The sequence below is a fragment of the Encephalitozoon cuniculi genome, chromosome X (assembly GCF_000091225.2).
Source record: "Encephalitozoon cuniculi GB-M1 chromosome X, complete sequence".
Taxonomy (NCBI): Eukaryota; Fungi; Microsporidia; family Unikaryonidae; genus Encephalitozoon; species Encephalitozoon cuniculi.
The window spans coordinates 112,130-131,341 of NC_003236.1; the positions used below are offsets into that span (position 1 = coordinate 112,130).

At 50.6% G+C, this 19,212-nt stretch overlaps 15 protein-coding genes across 15 annotated transcripts; 8 read left to right on the forward strand and 7 right to left on the reverse strand.

Moving 5' to 3' along the window:
- Nucleotides 1-34: 34 nt before the first annotated feature.
- Nucleotides 35-910, forward strand: ECU10_0820 (rRNA methyltransferase NOP1; the record flags this gene model as incomplete). The annotated part of the gene is made up of 1 exon (NM_001042030.1): nt 35-910. One exon carries the CDS (start codon nt 35-37, stop codon nt 908-910), a length of 876 nt encoding a protein of 291 aa, NP_586197.1.
- An 80-nt stretch (nt 911-990) lies between these two features.
- On the reverse strand, nt 991-1,692 carry ECU10_0830 (uncharacterized protein; the record flags this gene model as incomplete). Its single annotated transcript, NM_001042031.1, has 1 exon — nt 991-1,692. The coding sequence occupies one exon, from the start codon at nt 1,690-1,692 to the stop codon at nt 991-993; it is 702 nt and encodes a 233-aa protein (NP_586198.1).
- A 61-nt stretch (nt 1,693-1,753) lies between these two features.
- On the reverse strand, nt 1,754-2,491 carry ECU10_0840 (Luc7p-like protein; the record flags this gene model as incomplete). Its single annotated transcript, NM_001042032.1, has 1 exon — nt 1,754-2,491. The coding sequence occupies one exon, from the start codon at nt 2,489-2,491 to the stop codon at nt 1,754-1,756; it is 738 nt and encodes a 245-aa protein (NP_586199.1).
- A 130-nt stretch (nt 2,492-2,621) lies between these two features.
- Nucleotides 2,622-3,752, reverse strand: ECU10_0850 (uncharacterized protein; the record flags this gene model as incomplete). Its single annotated transcript, NM_001042033.1, has 1 exon — nt 2,622-3,752. The coding sequence occupies one exon, from the start codon at nt 3,750-3,752 to the stop codon at nt 2,622-2,624; it is 1,131 nt and encodes a 376-aa protein (NP_586200.1).
- Nucleotides 3,753-3,808: 56 nt separating this feature from the next.
- On the forward strand, nt 3,809-4,162 carry ECU10_0860 (uncharacterized protein; the record flags this gene model as incomplete). The annotated part of the gene is made up of 1 exon (NM_001042034.1): nt 3,809-4,162. One exon carries the CDS (start codon nt 3,809-3,811, stop codon nt 4,160-4,162), a length of 354 nt encoding a protein of 117 aa, NP_586201.1.
- A 27-nt stretch (nt 4,163-4,189) lies between these two features.
- ECU10_0870 (uncharacterized protein) lies at nt 4,190-6,034 on the reverse strand (the record flags this gene model as incomplete). Its single annotated transcript, NM_001042035.1, has 1 exon — nt 4,190-6,034. The coding sequence occupies one exon, from the start codon at nt 6,032-6,034 to the stop codon at nt 4,190-4,192; it is 1,845 nt and encodes a 614-aa protein (NP_586202.1).
- A 172-nt stretch (nt 6,035-6,206) lies between these two features.
- On the forward strand, nt 6,207-7,127 carry ECU10_0880 (uncharacterized protein; the record flags this gene model as incomplete). Its single annotated transcript, NM_001042036.1, has 1 exon — nt 6,207-7,127. One exon carries the CDS (start codon nt 6,207-6,209, stop codon nt 7,125-7,127), a length of 921 nt encoding a protein of 306 aa, NP_586203.1.
- Nucleotides 7,128-7,231: 104 nt separating this feature from the next.
- Nucleotides 7,232-9,112, reverse strand: ECU10_0890 (long-chain fatty acid--CoA ligase; the record flags this gene model as incomplete). The annotated part of the gene is made up of 1 exon (NM_001042037.1): nt 7,232-9,112. One exon carries the CDS (start codon nt 9,110-9,112, stop codon nt 7,232-7,234), a length of 1,881 nt encoding a protein of 626 aa, NP_586204.1.
- A 79-nt stretch (nt 9,113-9,191) lies between these two features.
- On the reverse strand, nt 9,192-11,123 carry ECU10_0900 (uncharacterized protein; the record flags this gene model as incomplete). Its single annotated transcript, NM_001042038.2, has 1 exon — nt 9,192-11,123. The coding sequence occupies one exon, from the start codon at nt 11,121-11,123 to the stop codon at nt 9,192-9,194; it is 1,932 nt and encodes a 643-aa protein (NP_586205.2).
- Nucleotides 11,124-11,268: 145 nt separating this feature from the next.
- ECU10_0910 (long-chain fatty acid--CoA ligase) lies at nt 11,269-13,350 on the forward strand (the record flags this gene model as incomplete). The annotated part of the gene is made up of 1 exon (NM_001042039.2): nt 11,269-13,350. The coding sequence occupies one exon, from the start codon at nt 11,269-11,271 to the stop codon at nt 13,348-13,350; it is 2,082 nt and encodes a 693-aa protein (NP_586206.2).
- Nucleotides 13,351-13,410: 60 nt separating this feature from the next.
- ECU10_0920 (ribonucleoside diphosphate reductase) lies at nt 13,411-15,717 on the forward strand (the record flags this gene model as incomplete). Its single annotated transcript, NM_001042040.1, has 1 exon — nt 13,411-15,717. The coding sequence occupies one exon, from the start codon at nt 13,411-13,413 to the stop codon at nt 15,715-15,717; it is 2,307 nt and encodes a 768-aa protein (NP_586207.1).
- An 89-nt stretch (nt 15,718-15,806) lies between these two features.
- Nucleotides 15,807-17,453, forward strand: ECU10_0930 (uncharacterized protein; the record flags this gene model as incomplete). Its single annotated transcript, NM_001042041.1, has 1 exon — nt 15,807-17,453. The coding sequence occupies one exon, from the start codon at nt 15,807-15,809 to the stop codon at nt 17,451-17,453; it is 1,647 nt and encodes a 548-aa protein (NP_586208.1).
- A 77-nt stretch (nt 17,454-17,530) lies between these two features.
- Nucleotides 17,531-18,007, forward strand: ECU10_0940 (ubiquitin-conjugating enzyme; the record flags this gene model as incomplete). Its single annotated transcript, NM_001042042.1, has 1 exon — nt 17,531-18,007. One exon carries the CDS (start codon nt 17,531-17,533, stop codon nt 18,005-18,007), a length of 477 nt encoding a protein of 158 aa, NP_586209.1.
- A 118-nt stretch (nt 18,008-18,125) lies between these two features.
- Nucleotides 18,126-18,674, forward strand: ECU10_0950 (uncharacterized protein; the record flags this gene model as incomplete). The annotated part of the gene is made up of 1 exon (NM_001042043.1): nt 18,126-18,674. One exon carries the CDS (start codon nt 18,126-18,128, stop codon nt 18,672-18,674), a length of 549 nt encoding a protein of 182 aa, NP_586210.1.
- A 10-nt stretch (nt 18,675-18,684) lies between these two features.
- Nucleotides 18,685-19,197, reverse strand: ECU10_0960 (uncharacterized protein; the record flags this gene model as incomplete). The annotated part of the gene is made up of 1 exon (NM_001042044.1): nt 18,685-19,197. One exon carries the CDS (start codon nt 19,195-19,197, stop codon nt 18,685-18,687), a length of 513 nt encoding a protein of 170 aa, NP_586211.1.
- Between the last annotated feature and the right edge of the window lie 15 nt (nt 19,198-19,212).

The following is a 19,212-nucleotide window of genomic DNA, read 5'->3' on the forward strand; positions in this document are numbered from 1 at the left end:
TTATTCTGCAATTTTTTGCCCTTTCAAAGGACGGATGAAGAAGACTAATAAGAGGCCCGACGGGAGAAAGTTCCAGAAAGGAGGCAAGCCATTTCGTTCCGACAAGGGCGAGGGAAGAGGAAGGATGAACAACAAGAAGAAGGGAAGTGTGAATGCTGGACTTGACAGGAAGGTCTTGGTTGAGCCCCACCCGAGGTTTCCGGGGGTATATATCAGTAGAGGTAAGGAGGATCTCCTGCTCACAAGAAACCTGGTCCCTGGGGTCAGCGTGTATGGAGAAAAGAGGGTTGCTGTTGATCTCGAGGGCATGAAGGTCGAGTATCGTGTCTGGAATGCATACAGAAGCAAGCTTGCAGCGGGGATTGTGTGTGGAGCTGAGAATATTCACATGGAGCCTGGAAGCAAAGTGCTGTATCTCGGGGCCTCGTCTGGAACGACTGTCTCCCATGTGTCTGACATTGTTGGGAAGGATGGGGTAGTGTATGCCGTGGAGTTTAGCGAGAGGTCCGGGAGAGACCTGATAAACATGTCTATGAAGCGGCCCAACATTGTCCCTATAATAGAGGATGCAAGGTACCCGTCGAGGTACAGGATGCTCGTGCCGATTGTTGACTGCATTTTTTCAGATGTTTCCCAGCCAGACCAGACAAGGATTGTTGCGCTGAATGCCCAGTACTTTCTCAAGGAGGGAGGAGGAGTTGATGTCTCTATCAAGGCCAACTGTGTTAACTCGGCGGTCCCTGCAGAGACGGTCTTTGCAGATGAGGTGAACATCCTGAGAAAGAACAGCATCAGACCGAAGGAGCAGGTGACTCTTGAACCATTTGAAAAGGACCATGCAATGATCATCGGAAGATTTAAGCTATCGGCATCTGAAGAGAAAAGGCAATCCTCTCAAAAGAAGGACTGAGGAGTGTAGAGATAGAATCGAGCCTCCTGTCAAAGTCTTTATTCTCAGCCAAATAAAATAATTTTAAAGACAGATGCTTCTCACCACTTCATTGCTACCTTCTTCTTGGTCTTCTTCTTCTCGCTATCACGGGTCTCTGCCTCAAGCACAGTGTCGCTCTCTTCAAGCTCTGCAACGTACCTCTTTTTTCTGTTCTGCCTCTTTTCCCTTTCTGTAGCCGCCTTGTTAGCGAGGTGGAATCTATCCTTGAGCTCTGTCCCGTAGATCCCACTTTCAAGCCTCAGCATCAGCTCGTCTCCAATGTTCTTCTCGAAGTTGATGCTGTTCAGGGTCTTCAGGGCTCTGAGCTTTTCTCTTCTATTCATCTTCTTCTTCCTCACCATGTACTCCACCTTTCCATGCTCCTTGAAGTATCCCAGCCTCCTGAGATACTGCGTGAGCTTGGAAAGTTTCTGCTTGCATTTATGGATGACCTTTTCGTCCCAGAACTCAAGACTCTCTTCTATCTGCTTGAGAGCTTCCTCATAGTTTGAAGACAGCCTTATCTGCTCATAGGCATCCCTGGGAACATGCACCCGCTCAGGCTCCTTCACAAACAGGAAAAGCTCCTCTCCAACTGCCCGAACCGTTGCATACCGCGAGTTGGCCAGCGGACACGAGAATCGGTCGCAAAGCCCGGTCACGTTGTTTTGGTTCCTACACAGCGTGTTCTCCTCCGTTCTCATTTTGAACGAGCAGTGGTTCTCCCCGCTTATGTTTCTCCACAAGCTCTCGTCAGACATCTACCGTGGGTACTTCCCAATGCAAATATTAACCGAATATAGACCAAATCTCCTGGCTGCACTAAAGGGATGGGTCTCGGGAGGGATGGACTCTCAAGCACTTGAATGAAAAGCCCTCTGGAAATATCTCTGCCACGCTGGAGATCCCAAACTTCTTCAAAAGATCTGCCAGCTTGCTTCTAACCAGAAGATGCCCTCTATGGAGCCTTCCGTTCAGATGCCTGTCAACCTTTGCTTTTGTGTCGCTCAGAACCAGGTTAACTCCGCATATGCCACACCTTTCCATCCCTGCTCCATTGTTCTTTACGTAGTAGGCCTCTTTAATTCTTTCCAGCTCTTCCCTTATCCTTTCACACTCGTTGAAGGCTGAGCATGCCCTTTCCACATCCCCCGACATTCCAAGCTCTCCGACGCTTTCATATACTCTGTTGAACAGCTCCTCCTTCTCCTTGATCTTTCCAAAGAGAGCAGGATCTGTTCTGTCCTCGAGGCCCCGTGCCCTGATCCCGTCCTGAACACTTAGGACAATTTCCACAAGCAGGCGAACAAACTCCCACTCGTATTCTTCAGCCCTCTCCCTTCCATTTCTGTTGTACTCGGCCTTGTAGTACTCCTCATGGCTGGTATATCTGCACTTTCCAATACTTCTTCTTGTGTTTCGGAACAGTTCGAATGGGCAGAACGAGACAAGCATGTATATGCACACGTCCTTCTTCGTCGAAGTAGGCCTGCAGGGATCGTAAGTATCTCTCTCAGGCCCAAGAAGCATGTTAAGAACCTCTCTTGCCCTATCTGTCATTGAACAGGGGAGGTTCTGCCCAGATACAAGTAGAGGCTGGATTCTGTGGGCCGTGGTGCCTGGAGAGATGAGTGCGGCTCCACAAGTTTATTCGTATCGTCTGGGGCTGGTAATTCTTACAAAGACAGAATCACATAAAGACCTCATTGGGTCCTGGATGGTCAGGCTCATCAACAGCCGGCCCGGTAAGAGCTCTTCCAATGGCAACAAGCTCCCCGCTTTTCAGCCTCACAGAGCAGGAATGGAGGCTCTTCTTCAGGAAAGAGACATAGTCGTGGGGAAGCCTCGACGAGGTGAGGTTCAGGTATTTTAGCGAGCTCTTGAAATGCATGACAATCTCGTAGAAGGAGGTTCCGTCAAAGGTGCACCCGACAAATCCGAGCCCAACAAGACCTGGATACCTTGGGTATATCTCCCTGAACACCCTGCTGTCTATCTCCGCCGTGTTCACATGGAGCATCCGAAGCCTAGGGAGACTCTCTCTCATATGCTTCAGATCCCTTCCTCCAACATACATCGCCTCCACCATCCCAAGATCGAGAGATGTAAGGTATTCCAAGGCGTTTACACACCGGACAACACTTGCAAAGAGACACAGCTTGACATCCAGACAGAGGTCTCCGTCAGCAATCCTAAACCATGTAAGCCCCTTCGAAATGGACAGATCAATAAAACACTGGAGATCAGTCCCCATATTAGTTAGCTCTACCTTTTTCAGCCGGTCCATCCCCCTGAGCCTCTCAAGAAGGCTCTTTCTCCATCCATGGCATCCCGAAACCTCGACATTTATCAATGACACGCCTATCAGCGACTCTATCCCAAGAATGTTCATCAAATCCTTATACACCACCGTGCTGTCCTTCAGAACCACTTCCTGTAGCACGGTGTTTACAGGACCCCCCATCTTTACATTCGGAACCTTGGAGAGCTTGAGCTTCCTGATGCTCGTGTTGTTGATCGAAAGTAGATCAAAGGAGAGCGAGTCACTCACCCTCAGGGCCCTAAGATTGACAAATGGCTGGAGATCAATGTCGAATGCAGCCCTCCCCTCATAGTATCCCTTTCTCTCGTACGATTTCTTCCACGGCACAAGAACAGAAACCTCCCTTGGAGACATGCATCCGCAAAGGGTTCTCAGCCGCTGCTCATACCTCGCCATCCTGTACGCCAGGTCCCAGGAAATCCGGAGCGGCGGGCCAGGGACTTCCCTCCGAACCAAGCACCTCTTGCTTCTGGCCTTAAGATCGCCTATCCTCTTCATGCCAGAGGGATTTCCCCACGAGCTTATTTCAAGGCGCTTGTCTCCCCCGAGGAGGAATGAATCTAAAAGAGTCCGGAGTTGTGGTTGTATCAATAGGAATGTCTGTGTTTCTTGTAGGCGCCATTCTTCTAATGGACAGGGCACTGATGATATCAGGAAACCTCTTGATGATCATAGGGATTTCTCTTTTGGCGAGGTCCAGGATGTTTGCTCTGCTGCGCCCGGAGAAAATACAAGGTATGGTGATTTTTGCAATGGGAGTACTGTTTCTGATTTATAGGTTCCCGATGTTTGGCTTTCTTCTGGAGACCCTCGGACTATTTCTGCTTCTGAGAGATACCATTCCCACATTCAGGACAGTCCTGAGAACCCTGCTGCTTGGAAGACTCGGAAGACTTATGAGGCCGTAGACCTCATGCCATTAAACACCAGCGAATTTATTTTTCCTGTGGAGGAAGTCTACGCTCGCCCCTGTGCCTCTTTTCCTCAGGGCATTCCATCTGCAAAGAAGAGGCATCCTGGCCACATCCTCTTAGGATCTGAAGGCCATACTTATCGAGCATTCTTATAGCGTCCGCCTCCTCACGATTGCACCTGTCTGCATCCCATCCGTGCTTCTTCTTGAAGACCCCGAGAACCTTATCAATACATTGGTAGGCCTCCTTCACATCCATCAGGCCGATCATCAGTCTGTTGCAAAGCACATCGCATACTTTGACGGCCATCTCATTGTCTATGCAGTACTCCACCTCCTCTATAAGATAGGAATACTTTACAGACAAAACCTTCTTCCTGTTCTTCTTGATGTAGCTCGAAAGCCTCAGAGCCCTGGTGCCATAGGACCTTGCAAGCCTTTCAGCCACGTTCTTTGGAACCCCCAGCTCCTTCTGGATCGAGGCCCACGTATTCTTGGTGTACCCATCGCCCCCAAGTATTCGGACATACTTCGTCACACACGGTCCCGAAGGCTTCAGGGAAAATGCACTGATCGCAAGGTCTATTGCATCCTCAGCCATCTTTCTGTATATCGTCCACTTTCCTCCAGTGACGGTCAGCAGCCCGTTCTTCTCAATCCTCACAAAGTGCTTTCTGACAATCGAGCCTGTGTCGGAAACATCTGGGTCCTTGACAAGAGGCCTTATTCCTGTCCAGACGGCAGAAACCTCATCCCTTGTTAGCTTCGGATGCATCGAGGTGTAGGCCTGGACCTCGTGGATCAGAAACTCCAGGTCCTCTTCTGTTGGAGAAGGAGAGAGCTCTGTCTTCGTCTTGATGTCCGTGGATCCCACAATCGTCTTGCCCATCCATGGCATGAAGAAGGCTATTCTGTTGTCGCTTGTAAGTGGATCCAAAAACCCCATTTCCTTGGGCGCATATTCCTTTGGAATGACAATGTGCGTTCCCGAGCTCTGGACTATGATTTCTCTTGCATCTGCATCGTCCATCCTCCTCAAGTCATCTGCAAGGTTGCCCGTGCTGTTTATAACACCAGTACCCCTGATCTCAATCTCCGATCCCGTGATCTCGTCTCTGCACCGCACTCCGACAATCTTTCCGCCCTCAATCATCAGAGACCTTGCAGACACGTGGTTTGCCGCCACTGCTCCATGGCAGACTGCAGTCATCACTATCATCACATTGTTTCTTGCATCGTCTTGCTGCCCGTCAAAATAGACCATTGCCCCACAGAGATTCTTCTTGTTGATGTGTGGAAATGCATCCACCGCCTCCTTTCTATCGATGAAATAGCTTTTGCCCAAAGACTTGAATCCCGAAATCCAATCATAGAGCTTCAGCCCAACATAGTAGTAAGGAATCAGTATCTTGCTGTATATCGGAACCATTATCTTGATGCTGTTTGTAAGATACGGCGATATCTCAAACATGGTTGTTCTCTCCCCCAGTGCTTGCCAGACCAACTTGTATTGAGACCAGTCCAGGTTGCTAACCGCCTTTGCAAGGTATCTTACTCCCCCGTGCACAAGCTTTGTCGACTTCGAGCTGGTTCCTGACCCAAAGTCCCCTGCATCCACCAATGCCACCTTCAGTCCTCTTGTTGCCCCATCAAGTGCACATCCTGCTCCAGTACTTCCTCCCCCAACCACCACCAGGTCAAACACCTCCGACCTGAGTCTCTCGATCATAGCCTCTCTGCTGGCAGGCTCCCAATCCTCGGAGGGCTTCTCGATCATCTTCAGTCTACTCGCCACAAATATTCTTTTGTAGAGAAACTTCATGGCCATAAACACAGAAAGAAATAGAACCACTAGCGCAACCAGCATTGTGTGTATCCACGATGCAAGGCTGTCCCTCTTATATTTTCAGCGTCCAATTGCTGGATGACAGGCATGCAGACAAATGAGCTCCACAGGCCTTCAATGAGTTAGCTGATAGGCCTCTGTTCCATTGGTGCTGCCCCCTTCTAAATAAAAAAATTCCTGAGGGCCTTTGCGGATGGAGGGAATCAAGTTTGCTGATGTGTTGCGGTCCTTTGAGAAGAAAGCAGAGGACGACGAGTATGTAAGTGTGGAAAGAGACTACAACGAGCGGAAGGTTATAGAGAATGATGTCAGGCGCACGGAGCTGCTGGGCGTGGATAAGAGAAACCGCAAGGTGATCAAGGTTCTCAAGAGGTTGCTTTTTGTAGAGCTTGACAAGATTCCGATTAAGTATACGCAGGGGATGAGCGAGATAGCATCTGTGTTTGTGCTCTACTACTTTCAGAACATTGTCGAGGAGGAGGTGGCCAAGGGAGTGCTGGCCAGCGGATCGGATGAAGAGTCTGCAGAGGAATCTGCAGCCGACGGATTTTCCGAGCAGTTTATTGAGGCACCAGAAGACGAAAATGTAGAGCTTAAAAGGTTTGTCTCGAGGCACAAGGACACGACGGCCATCCTTGGAATTGTGCTTACAAACGTGTTCAGGAGAAAGCTGGAACCACTGGTTGTTGACGACTTCAAGCTGTATAAGGAAAACATGAGGATATTTGTGGAGATGATGAAGAAGAAGGGCATAAGGATTCCAGAGCTAGAGAGCTACAAGTTCATGGGATCCATCCTGACGTTCTTCCTAAGAAATCTGTCGAGAATGGAGGATGTTCACAAGGTATTTGAAATAATCTTGTCGTGTCCCAATACCTGTCCGTTTCTCCTGCTGGTGCTGTTCTATGATAAGATTTCCAACGGTAAAACCATAGACAGTATCGTCAACAACGACCTGTTTCCAAAGGTGGTTAAGCTTGAGGAAGAGTTTGTTGAGACAAAGAAGAGGGTTGAAAGCAGGTCTGGGTTTTCTCGGATGAGGGTCATGCTGGTTGGTGGGATTGCTAGCATAGTTGCTGCTGTTGTTGTGTACAAAATAACAAAAAAGGAATAAAGCCTTCTTTTTAGTATAGCTTACCTAATCTCGTGGACTGAGGAATACGGGTTTTGAAAACAGGTTAAAATATCCACGGGCGGGAGAAAGGCTGTTAAACATCGTCATTTAATCCCAAGCAGAGAGTCAATCTCCTGAGAAAAGTACCGCTCAATCAGGGGCCTCCTCTTCTTCGCAGTCGGCGTGAGGAGGTCCGCCCCCTCAAAACTCTCAAACCCCCGCCGCAGCACAACAACACGCCACGGAATCTCAAGCCTCGTTATCCTCCTCTGCTTGAACAGCTTCTCCCCAGTCTCACGCACATGCGCAAGAATCTCCGCATCGCTCTTCTTCGTCTCGGGGCACACAACAATCGCAACTATCCGGTCGCTGTCAGACCGCCGCGGAATGCACACGTCCTGGACAACATCCCCGTCCGCATACAGCACCTCAAGCTTCTCAGGGTCAATGTACTCCCCCTGCGACGTCTTGAACCCGTCCTTCACACGCCCAATCACAGAAAACACCCCCGCTGAAGAGTCAAACATCCCAATGTCCCCAGTCCGGAGCCATCCGTCCTTCGTAAACAGCTGCCCAGTCTCCTTGGGCCTCTTGTAGTACCCCTGCGTCACATTGTCCCCCCGCAGCAGAATCTCCCCAACCCTGCACCCGGGGTACCGCCGCATGTACTCAGACCCAAGCTCCTCGGGAATCTCCCCGAGATTCACCTCATTCGCAGGAAACGGAATCCCCACATTGTCGTACACGCGCGAGTCCAGCGGCTGCACAATCCCCGCACCCACATTCTCCGTCTGCCCGTATCCCTGGAAAATCCTGCACGACAGCACAGCCTGCATGTACACCAGAACCTCCCTCCGGAGAGGCGCAGACCCACACAGAATCCGGTTGATCCGCCCCCCAAACTCCTTGGCAATCCGGTCAAAAACAAGCCAGTCCACAAACCTGCTCCGGAGCTCTCCCTTGCTTACCCTCCACATCTTGTACCAGAGCGCCCCCCGGAATGCACACCGCGCCGCAAAGTTCTTCTGCTGCACCTTCTCCTCAATCTTCTCCTTGAACAGGTTCAGCACCCGCGGCACAGCAATAATAAACGTCGGCCTCACAACAAGGTAGTCCTCCTTGATCTCCTTCAGATTCCCCCTGAAAAACACTATCCTGCACCCAGACGCCATCGAGATGTTCATGCACACCCTCTCCATCACATGCGCAAGCGGGAGGTACGAGAGATACACGTCGTCCCTCCCAATCTCCACCATCTCCCCGGCCCGCGACCCCCGCGAGATCCCTGCAACACACGACACAAAGTTCCTGTGCGTCAGCATCACGCCCTTCGGACTCCCAGACGTCCCGCTTGTGTAGCATATCGTTGCAAGGTCGTCCCCCTTCGGGTACCGCTTCCTGCCAGCCTTGTCCCCCGAGGAGACAACGTCCCCGAAGTAGTACACCAGAACACCTGCATTCCGGAGCCTCTCGGCAACCCCCGCGTCCCTGTCCATCAGCACAATGCACGAAAGCCCCGCCTTGCTGTCCTCGAGCACAGTCTCCAGGAGCAGCTGTGCCTTGTCTGCAGATGCAACACACACCTTCATCTCGGTCTCCGCGAGAATCTGCCGCACATCCGCCGGCGAGAACGTCGAGTACAGCGGAACGTTGATGCACCCAGACATGTACGACGCCATCTCAGACACCACCCACTCGTACCTGTTGACGGAGTATATTCCGACCTTGTCCTCCTGTGCCAAGAGCCGCGCGAAGAGGGCTGCAAGGCCCTCGGCCTCTCTCCAGATGTCCTCTGCAGACCTGTACTTGACCTCGCTGCCGACTATTGTGCCGAGGAAGGGGTCGCTGCCCATCGAGGCGCAGCGTGCCCCGAGGAGCTCCAGGATTGTCTTTGACCCGTCCGGGGCACACACAATGCCCTTCTGGTAGTTCACGTGCTGCACAGACCCATCGTCCGTCACTCTTATTCTGCTCGCCATATCCATAGGGATTCAAACCAAGAATTTTAATAGATCATGCTATTAGAAATCTCCTCCAAACAAATATCCTGTCATACCATAAACCCTAATCTCTCAAATATATCGCCTCTATCTTTTTGATACACTCATTTATCTTGTCCACTATCCCAGCATCTCCAGTCACACCATCACCACTAATTCGCGCCATCATATCTCCATTCATAACCTTTATATCATCGTTCTCTTTCTCAACCATGAAGTGGTTCTTCAAAACACTCACCAATAGCTCCTTCTTTCCCATCTTACTCAGCCTAACACTCTTGGTCTTCAACCCAATGTCAGATATCATCTTGCTTATAGATATTGCCAAAACATCATCCGTATAGCTGCTCTTCCATTCAAGCACGACCTCCTGTCCAGACAGCACAATATGTACATTTCCGACCATGAATCCAGACTCAACCTCAACAAGCTCCTCAAATCCATCCACAAGAACCTGCTTCAGGAGAACGGCTGTGGAATTGTATGGAATCCTCTGTCTCTCATATATACACATCTCCTTGTATTTCGACTCAATCAGCTCATCTCTCTTATATATCCTGATGTCATCCTCAGTCCCTATAATAATCCCCTCAAACTCTCCTTCAACCCCGGTAAAGATCTTCGCCTCGTTGTCCTTTGCCAGATCAAACCCTGCCTCCTCCCCATTCCGAAGAGTATAGAGTACCATCTCAACCCCCCTCTTTTCATTCCTCTGCTGTATCACATTCTTGAGCCTTTGCATCTCATTCATCTCTCCGTGCACAAAGAAGAGATACTTAGGCTGGCACTCCTCAATAAACTGGCTGTTCTGTGTAAAATCCACATGCGCACTGAACGAAATGTATTCCACTGACATGTTGAGCCGAAGCTTCTTTCCATTCATCGCCTCTATCTCCTTGGGCTCGCTCAGGATCTCCTTTGCAAGAGTCCCGTCCACACAGTATCCAGGTATTATCACCGCGTTCTTACTATCAGAACACCACCTCTCAAAGAGATCTCGCGAAAGTCCGCTCTGAAGCATTCCAGGACTCGCCATAATCACACACGGGCCCTCGTCGTCAAACGAGTCTATCCCCTTCAGGTTCTTGACATACTTGAATGCAAACGGATTCCTAACAAGACTCAGCTTCTGAATCCTCTCATTCATCATTCCTATGTATGTCTGATACACCCCCATGCATCTCTTTGCCAGTGCAGATGCATAGTAGATCGGGATCTTCTGCAGTGAGGTGTTCGAGCCCCAGTGCTCCTCAAGAATAAGAAGCAGCTCCTGTGCCCTTCCAAGAGCAAACACAGGAAGAAGGCATCTTCCTCCTCTTTGGACAACATTCTGGACAATACTTGTAAATCTCCCTTCTCTTTCTGCCCTTGGGAGGTGGCACTGGACTCCATATGTAGACTCGGTTATCAATGCATCTATCTTGCATCCAGGAGACTCTGCTGCCTTGAGATGCCTATCTTCCTCCCTGCTGAAGTCTCCTGTATAGAGGATTTTGCTCTTTTCTATTTCAACCAGAAACATGGCAGCCCCCAGCACATGTCCTGCATTCAGGGCCTTGACCTTGATTCCCTTCACATTGACCTCCTGGTGATAGTCAATCGGTATGATCCTGTCGTAGCACTTGACCAGGTCGGTCTCCGTGTAGAAATCCGTGTCAGACGATGCATTGATGATTCTGATGTAGTCGTTCAGAAGCCACTTGAGAATGGCCTTTGTGGGATGTGTCATGTACACCTTTCCCCTGAAGCTCGTCTTCTCCGTCAAAAACGGCAGGGCGGCAGCATGGTCCAGATGGAAGTGGGTGATGAACACTGCATCTATCTTGGACAGGTCCACAAGGTCCAGAAAAGGAAGAGACGCCATTCCAGTGTATGCAGGATGTACCCCGCAGTCCAGCATTATAGTCCTACCCCCGCACTCAACAATAACACACGATCTCCCCACCTCGTTTCCTGCACCGAGAGGCATTATCTTTATTTTTTCATTGAAGAACATTCCAGGGCAATTGAAGCCTATAGATTTCATCCAGTAGCCTCTCTTGTTGGACAGAGATGTAGCAAGATATTTTTTCACTGTTAATGTCAATAATGCTAAAATGGTAAATTGGAAGATATATAATAGTGAAAGGCCCGGCATCTTAATGGGAAGAGTCAGGTTCATGGTTATAGCACCTTTCTTTATTACCACAATGGTGCTATGTGCTGCTCCATTTAACGAGAAGCTCAAGAGTAATACCGAACATGGCTCTGCCTCCATTAAGAATGGTGATGCGAAAGCTTCTGAGAAGTCTGCTGTAGCGAATCATGGGAAAGCTGAAGGCAACAAGGTACTAAATTGTCACGAGGATATGACGAGCAGAATAAGAGTGACGGACGATGGGTCTGTGCAGCACGTGAACTACCAGAAGGGCATTGTGTGTGCCCCGGACGGGTCAAAGACAATTCTGGAGCTCCTCGGGGCACGCTGCGCCTCGATGGGCAGCGACCCCTTCCTCGGCACAATAGTCGGCAGCGAGGTCAAGTACAGGTCTGCAGAGGACATCTGGAGAGAGGCCGAGGGCCTTGCAGCCCTCTTCGCGCGGCTCTTGGCACAGGAGGACAAGGTCGGAATATACTCCGTCAACAGGTACGAGTGGGTGGTGTCTGAGATGGCGTCGTACATGTCTGGGTGCATCAACGTTCCGCTGTACTCGACGTTCTCGCCGGCGGATGTGCGGCAGATTCTCGCGGAGACCGAGATGAAGGTGTGTGTTGCATCTGCAGACAAGGCACAGCTGCTCCTGGAGACTGTGCTCGAGGACAGCAAGGCGGGGCTTTCGTGCATTGTGCTGATGGACAGGGACGCGGGGGTTGCCGAGAGGCTCCGGAATGCAGGTGTTCTGGTGTACTACTTCGGGGACGTTGTCTCCTCGGGGGACAAGGCTGGCAGGAAGCGGTACCCGAAGGGGGACGACCTTGCAACGATATGCTACACAAGCGGGACGTCTGGGAGTCCGAAGGGCGTGATGCTGACGCACAGGAACTTTGTGTCGTGTGTTGCAGGGATCTCGCGGGGGTCGCGGGCCGGGGAGATGGTGGAGATTGGGAGGGACGACGTGTATCTCTCGTACCTCCCGCTTGCGCATGTGATGGAGAGGGTGTGCATGAACATCTCGATGGCGTCTGGGTGCAGGATAGTGTTTTTCAGGGGGAATCTGAAGGAGATCAAGGAGGACTACCTTGTTGTGAGGCCGACGTTTATTATTGCTGTGCCGCGGGTGCTGAACCTGTTCAAGGAGAAGATTGAGGAGAAGGTGCAGCAGAAGAACTTTGCGGCGCGGTGTGCATTCCGGGGGGCGCTCTGGTACAAGATGTGGAGGGTAAGCAAGGGAGAGCTCCGGAGCAGGTTTGTGGACTGGCTTGTTTTTGACCGGATTGCCAAGGAGTTTGGGGGGCGGATCAACCGGATTCTGTGTGGGTCTGCGCCTCTCCGGAGGGAGGTTCTGGTGTACATGCAGGCTGTGCTGTCGTGCAGGATTTTCCAGGGATACGGGCAGACGGAGAATGTGGGTGCGGGGATTGTGCAGCCGCTGGACTCGCGCGTGTACGACAATGTGGGGATTCCGTTTCCTGCGAATGAGGTGAATCTCGGGGAGATTCCCGAGGAGCTTGGGTCTGAGTACATGCGGCGGTACCCCGGGTGCAGGGTTGGGGAGATTCTGCTGCGGGGGGACAATGTGACGCAGGGGTACTACAAGAGGCCCAAGGAGACTGGGCAGCTGTTTACGAAGGACGGATGGCTCCGGACTGGGGACATTGGGATGTTTGACTCTTCAGCGGGGGTGTTTTCTGTGATTGGGCGTGTGAAGGACGGGTTCAAGACGTCGCAGGGGGAGTACATTGACCCTGAGAAGCTTGAGGTGCTGTATGCGGACGGGGATGTTGTCCAGGACGTGTGCATTCCGCGGCGGTCTGACAGCGACCGGATAGTTGCGATTGTTGTGTGCCCCGAGACGAAGAAGAGCGATGCGGAGATTCTTGCGCATGTGCGTGAGACTGGGGAGAAGCTGTTCAAGCAGAGGAGGATAACGAGGCTTGAGATTCCGTGGCGTGTTGTTGTGCTGCGGCGGGGGTTTGAGAGTTTTGAGGGGGCGGACCTCCTCACGCCGACTGCGAAGAAGAGGAGGCCCCTGATTGAGCGGTACTTTTCTCAGGAGATTGACTCTCTGCTTGGGATTAAATGACGATGTTTAACAGCCTTTCTCCCGCCCGTGGATATTTTAACCTGTTTTCAAAACCCTGAAATGGAGAATTTTTCGAACAGCAAAAGGATCAAGTCTGAAAAGCTCGGAATAGATCTTATCAGAAGCCGGATCGAGGGATATGTAAAAGACCTCAAGCTGAGGCACGTGGATGTCGACGAGCTGGTGGAAAGAATAGTTTCTGGGTGGTGCGAAGACATGACCAGGAAGGAGACTATAGACTACTGCAGCGAAACGGCTGCATCGATGATCACCAAGCATCCTGAGTACGGACAGATTTCTTCCAGGATTATTGTCTCATACATCCACGAGATCACCATGGACTCTTTTGTTGAGAAGATCAAGTACATACAAAAGCATCGGGGGATGGTTTCGGAAGAGATGTACGGGATAATACTAGAGCATGGAGAGACAATAGAGGGCATGATAAACTATGAGAATGACTTTCTGTTCAGTTATTTTGGAATACTTACGTTAATGAAATCCTATCTCATAAAAGTGGGTGAGGAGATTATTGAAAGGCCCCAAGATATGTTCATGCGGGTTGCTCTTCAGATCCATAAGACCGACTTCGAGAAAGTCAGGGAGGTGTACAACCTGTTATCCGGACACTACTTTACCCACGCAACACCAACTTTGTACAATTCGTGCCTCAAGAACCCACAGCTGGCAAGCTGCTTTCTCATAACACCAAGAGAGGATTCGATTGAGGGGGTATACCACATGATAAACCAGGCAGCAATCATAACGAAGTACTCTGGAGGGATAGGGCTCAACCTCCACGGGATTAGATCCAAAGGGTCGTCTCTTCGGAGCACCGGCGGGCGTAGCAATGGGATTATTCCGCTGATCCAGGTTCTGAATGCAACGAAGAGATATATCAACCAGGGGGCGGAGAGAAGGCCTGGGTCGATAGCCATTTTCCTCGAGCCGTGGCACATGGAGATATTCGACTTTCTGGAGCTTAGAAAGAACACAGGGCCCGAGGAGTTCCGTGCAAGAGACATCTTCACTGCCTTGTGGATCAACGACCTGTTTATGGAGAGGGTCAAAAACAACGAGGAATGGTCGCTGTTCTGCCCAAGCCAGGCTGTTGGGTTGTCCGATGTCTGGGGGGAGGAGTTCAATGCGCTGTACTGCAAGTACGAAAAGACTATCAGTAGGACTGTGGTTCCTGCACAGAAGCTGTGGAAGGCCATAATAGAGGCGCAGATTGAGACTGGGACGCCTTACATGTGCTATAAGGATGCATGCAACAGGCTCAGCAACCAGCAGCATCTGGGGACCATTAAGTCGTCCAATCTCTGTGCAGAGATAGTTGAGTATTCTTCAGGAGAAGAGACCTCTGTGTGCAACCTTGCATCCATCTGCCTCCCGATGTTTGTCAAGGATGGATGGTTTGACTTCGAGGCTTTTAGGAGGGTGGTGAAGATACTGACTGTGAACCTCAACAGAGTGATAGACTTCAACTACTATCCCGTGGAGGAGGCCAGGAGGTCCAACATGAGGAACAGGCCTATTGGAATAGGAGTACAGGGACTGGCAGATCTATTTGCAATCCTGAGGCTTGCATTTGAGAGCGACGGAGCCCGGAGCTTGAACCAGGACATCTTTGAGGCGATGTATTACTCTGCAATGGAAGCATCCTGCGAGCTGGCTGAGAAAGAAGGGCCATTTCCGTCTTACGAGGGGTCTCCGATAAGCAAGGGGATCTTTCACTTTGAATTGGCTGGCAGGAAGGCCTCGGGCAACTGGGATTGGGAGGGACTCCGTGAGAGAATCAGGAGGCATGGGGTCAGAAACAGCCTTCTGATTGCTCTGATGCCAACTGCAGGAACATCGCAGATATTTGGGAACAACGAGGCATTTGAGCCGCACGCCTCGAACATATATACTAGAAGAACACATGCAGGCGAGTTCCAGATTGTCAATCAGCATCTTGTCAACGACCTTGTAAGGCTAGGGCTCTGGTCGTACGAGATGAAGAACCTTGTTATCGAGAACGAGGGGTCTATCCAGAACATCACGTCGATTCCGCATGAGATCAGAGAGATATACAAGACGGCGTGGGAGATAAAGATGAAGTCTGTGATAGATCTGGCGGCAGATAGACAAGTGTTTGTTGATCAATCGCAGTCTCTGAACATCTTCATAGCAAAGCCGACGTACTCCCAGCTTACGTCGATGCACTTCTATGGATATCACTGTGGATTGAAGACTGGGATGTACTACCTGAGAACAAGGCCGATAACATCAGCAATCAAGTTTACGGTGGACAAGAAACTTGCTGAGAAGACGCTGTCTTCGATGAACGACACGGATGATCCCTGCTCGATGTGCTCGTCATGATTAAAAGGGATTAGTTTTATTTGGTCTATGTCCCATGGCTAGGCGCCTGTGCCTCCAGCAGATGTATTACAGGGCTTTAAAACCCATAGATGAACTTCTTTGAGGAAGGAAAGCGGTTGAAGGGGATCTTTGACGACTTGGTGAAGCAGCACAAGAAGAGTAAGAGGAGAATTGTTGACAACAAGAACGTGAGCAGGGAGATGCTGGGTGCATATGAGGAGAACAGGATGAAGTTGATGCATTTTTTCGAGATGCATTCGAGGTTTATCAGGCCAAGGAAGAATAGCGTTGGTATATTTTCTGTGGATGACTTTGTCAAGGCCAAGACGAGGGAATCGGCGATGTTTTCTGAAGGGGGTGGGCTTGGTGCTGAGGGGAGGGCGGAGATACTGGGACCCAGGGAAAGGCCTTGCCACTGGGGTGGAATGAGTGATGTAGGATGCGGGGCAGTCTATGGGGTAAATTACAGGGAGTTTCCTGGGATGCTGCACATGCAGGGCCGGGTATCCGGTGGCAGATGGGGTATTACGGAGCATGGTAGGTTTATGTGGATGGGGCCTAGCTCTATGGGGTATCCTAGCATGGGAATGCAGAGGAGCGTTGGATGGGACTGGAGGCCTGTGAACTTTCGCGGCCAGAGCAGGAATGCCAACGGTTTTTTCGGAGCCTGGCCATATGGCATGGAAGTGAAAAGCAAGGACTTTGGGGAAGGATGCGGCATGTATGGGATCCATATGAATCAGGGATTGAGAGCCAGAGGGCAAGAGATGATGGGGCTGGGCATTATGGCAGGTGGAGTGTATGGTATTCACGATGGGCGTTCTAAGAGAAGACTGGTCGACAGGTATGGAGTACCTGGGGATGAAGTGCAGTTTAGGACGGGCGGAAAAAGGGTTCTGTCCCCGAATATAGGTTTCCTGCACGGAATGGAGAGGTATGAAGCAAGTGGAATGCCTCCACCTGCAGAATGGGCTGGGAGCAATGGACTGCATGTGTTGCCTGGAAGGCGAGAGGAGGTTCTTAGGCCTATCTTTCGCTGTCCAAGCCCGGAAAGCTACAGGGGTGAGCCAAGCCACCTAGACTATAGGAACGGCATGGCTTTAAATGCACAGGGACGAGGCCGGTTTCCAGGAACATGCTCGATATACCCCGAGAATCCTGGGAAGAGGTGGTGCTCCACGGGGTATCCGCAAGGCCTCGTGCATAAGGGCGGAAAGATGAGCTGGGCACTGGTCGATAGAGACATGGAGAACACTCTGTGCTCGGCGCCTGACGGGGGATCTGCTTCCGAGGGAAGAGATAAGGGCCATCTTTCCTGCCGAGACGACCTCTGGCGACTGGACATAACGCCGAACCTAGAGGAGGAGCAGCATGGTGGCGTAAGCGAAAAGGAAAAAGAGGAGAATGAGAAGACATCTCCTGCGGGTTCTCGCAGCAACGGCAGAGACGAGCCCAGCAATGAGTTCTCTTGCGTTGGCTATGAAGTGGATCCTGATACAAAAACCATAGAAGATCTGGTCGGAGACGGGAACATCGATAAGGAGGCAAAGACGTTTATCTACGAGCTTTGTGACGGCTTTGTTGACCACATCATTCACATGTCGTGTGCACTAGCCTACCACAGACAAAAGGATACCGTGGAGGTGTGTGATGTCAAGCTGGCATTAAAAACGGAAGTTGGGATTGAGTTACCGTCAGACGATGTGGACCCAAAGGACACTCCTTCTGAAGAGTAGGGAAGGAAGAGCGGATTGGCTCCCTCTGCCTGAAGGTATGTTTTGTTTCTGAAAAGTTTTAACCCTCGATTTCGAGAATGGCAACAACCAATGGAAAGAACAGTAGATTAGCGATTGAGATGGAGTCTATGTCAAGAGATCCGCCTCCTGGATGCAGTGCAAGCCCGATAAGCCCCAACGAGCTGGACAAGTGGATTGCGGTGATTACGGGGCCGCCGGGCTCGGTTTACGAGGATGGGATATTCGAGCTCTTGATTGTCTTTCCCCCGTTCTACCCGTTCAGCCCCCCAAAGGTGACTTTCAAGACGCGAATATTCCACTGCAACATATTTGAAAAGAACATCTGCCTGGACATCCTGAAGGACCAGTGGAGTCCTGCCCTGACTATAGATAAGATCCTCTTGTCCATAATTTCTCTGCTCCAAGATCCGAATCCCGACGACCCCCTGAACAAGGAGGCTGCAGACCTGTACCGCAACAACAGGGCAGAGTATAACAGAAAGGCCAAGGAGTGGGTTCGCCTTCATGCTTCCAAGCACAAGTCTGAGGAGTAGCAGTGGTTGTTTCCTAATAGAACAGACGGCCCTGTTATATTAAATTGTTCTGTTTTTCCTGCATATTGGATGGAAGCTTCCACACAGGGAGCAGAAAATCTCTAGCTGGGCAATCCCTATGCTTTTTGGAGAGGCTGGGCTATGTCTTCTCGAGGATCTCAGGTCAGATGTCCTTAGACCTTACAGGCGCCTTGAGATCAAAGCCATCGAGGGCGAGAATGAACATCTGGACGCAAGAATGGAGGAGATCAAGCAGCTTGCAGGGTCTGGGATATCTGAAGAGCTCTCTGTGAACTACGTGATGATGAAGTACTTCAAGGAGCGCAACGAAAGGATACTTAGAAGCTACAAGTTCCACCGGTCTGCAGCTCTCTTCGACAGCTTCTTCTCAAAGAAAAAAACGGTTGGGATGCTTTCTCATGAAGAAGAGGAGCATGCAGAGAAATACAGCAACATGCTCAGAGAGTACCTCGAGCCTTTCAAGCACATCGACTTCACGGTGCAAGCCCCTCCTGTCCAGTTCTTTGTCCAGGTAATCACGCTGAGAGACTGCGGAGTGGTGATGGACGAGGGAGATCTCATAGAGCTGAAGAAGGATAGAATATACTTCATGAAGAAGAACGCCATTGTCCATCTGATCGATAGCGGATTTGTTCGCATCATTTAATGAAATAAACCTATGGAGCAGCTGTTGCAGATGTCCCATTCATCTTCTTGCCAATAACATCGATGGCCTCTTCAGGGGTGAGCTTTCCTTCCTCCTCCCCGACGGGATAATATCCTGCTCCAAAGAATTCCTCGACCTCCTCCTCCACAACCCCAAATATCTCGCACTCAATGTTCTCCTTGATCTTATCCTCGTCATACCCTCTTTTCTTGAGTCTCTTGTAGAGGACTTCAACCGGGGCAGTCAGCAGAAAGATCAGGTCAAAGGACATTCCTTTCACCATTCCACAGCTGTGGGTGTCAACGATGTATGAATCCTTCCCAATGACATACATTTCCAGAGACTTCCTCACGACCCTGTCGTCGAAGAGGAGGGACTTGTATGTTTCGCTGTACTCCTCATACAGGTTGTTCTCCTCTATGTATCTGCTCATCTCTATGTGAGGAATCCCAAACATCTCTGATATGCGCGATGAAAATGTCGTCTTCCCGACCCCAGGCGTCCCTGCAACCAGGATCTTCATTGGAAGGAGTCCAGA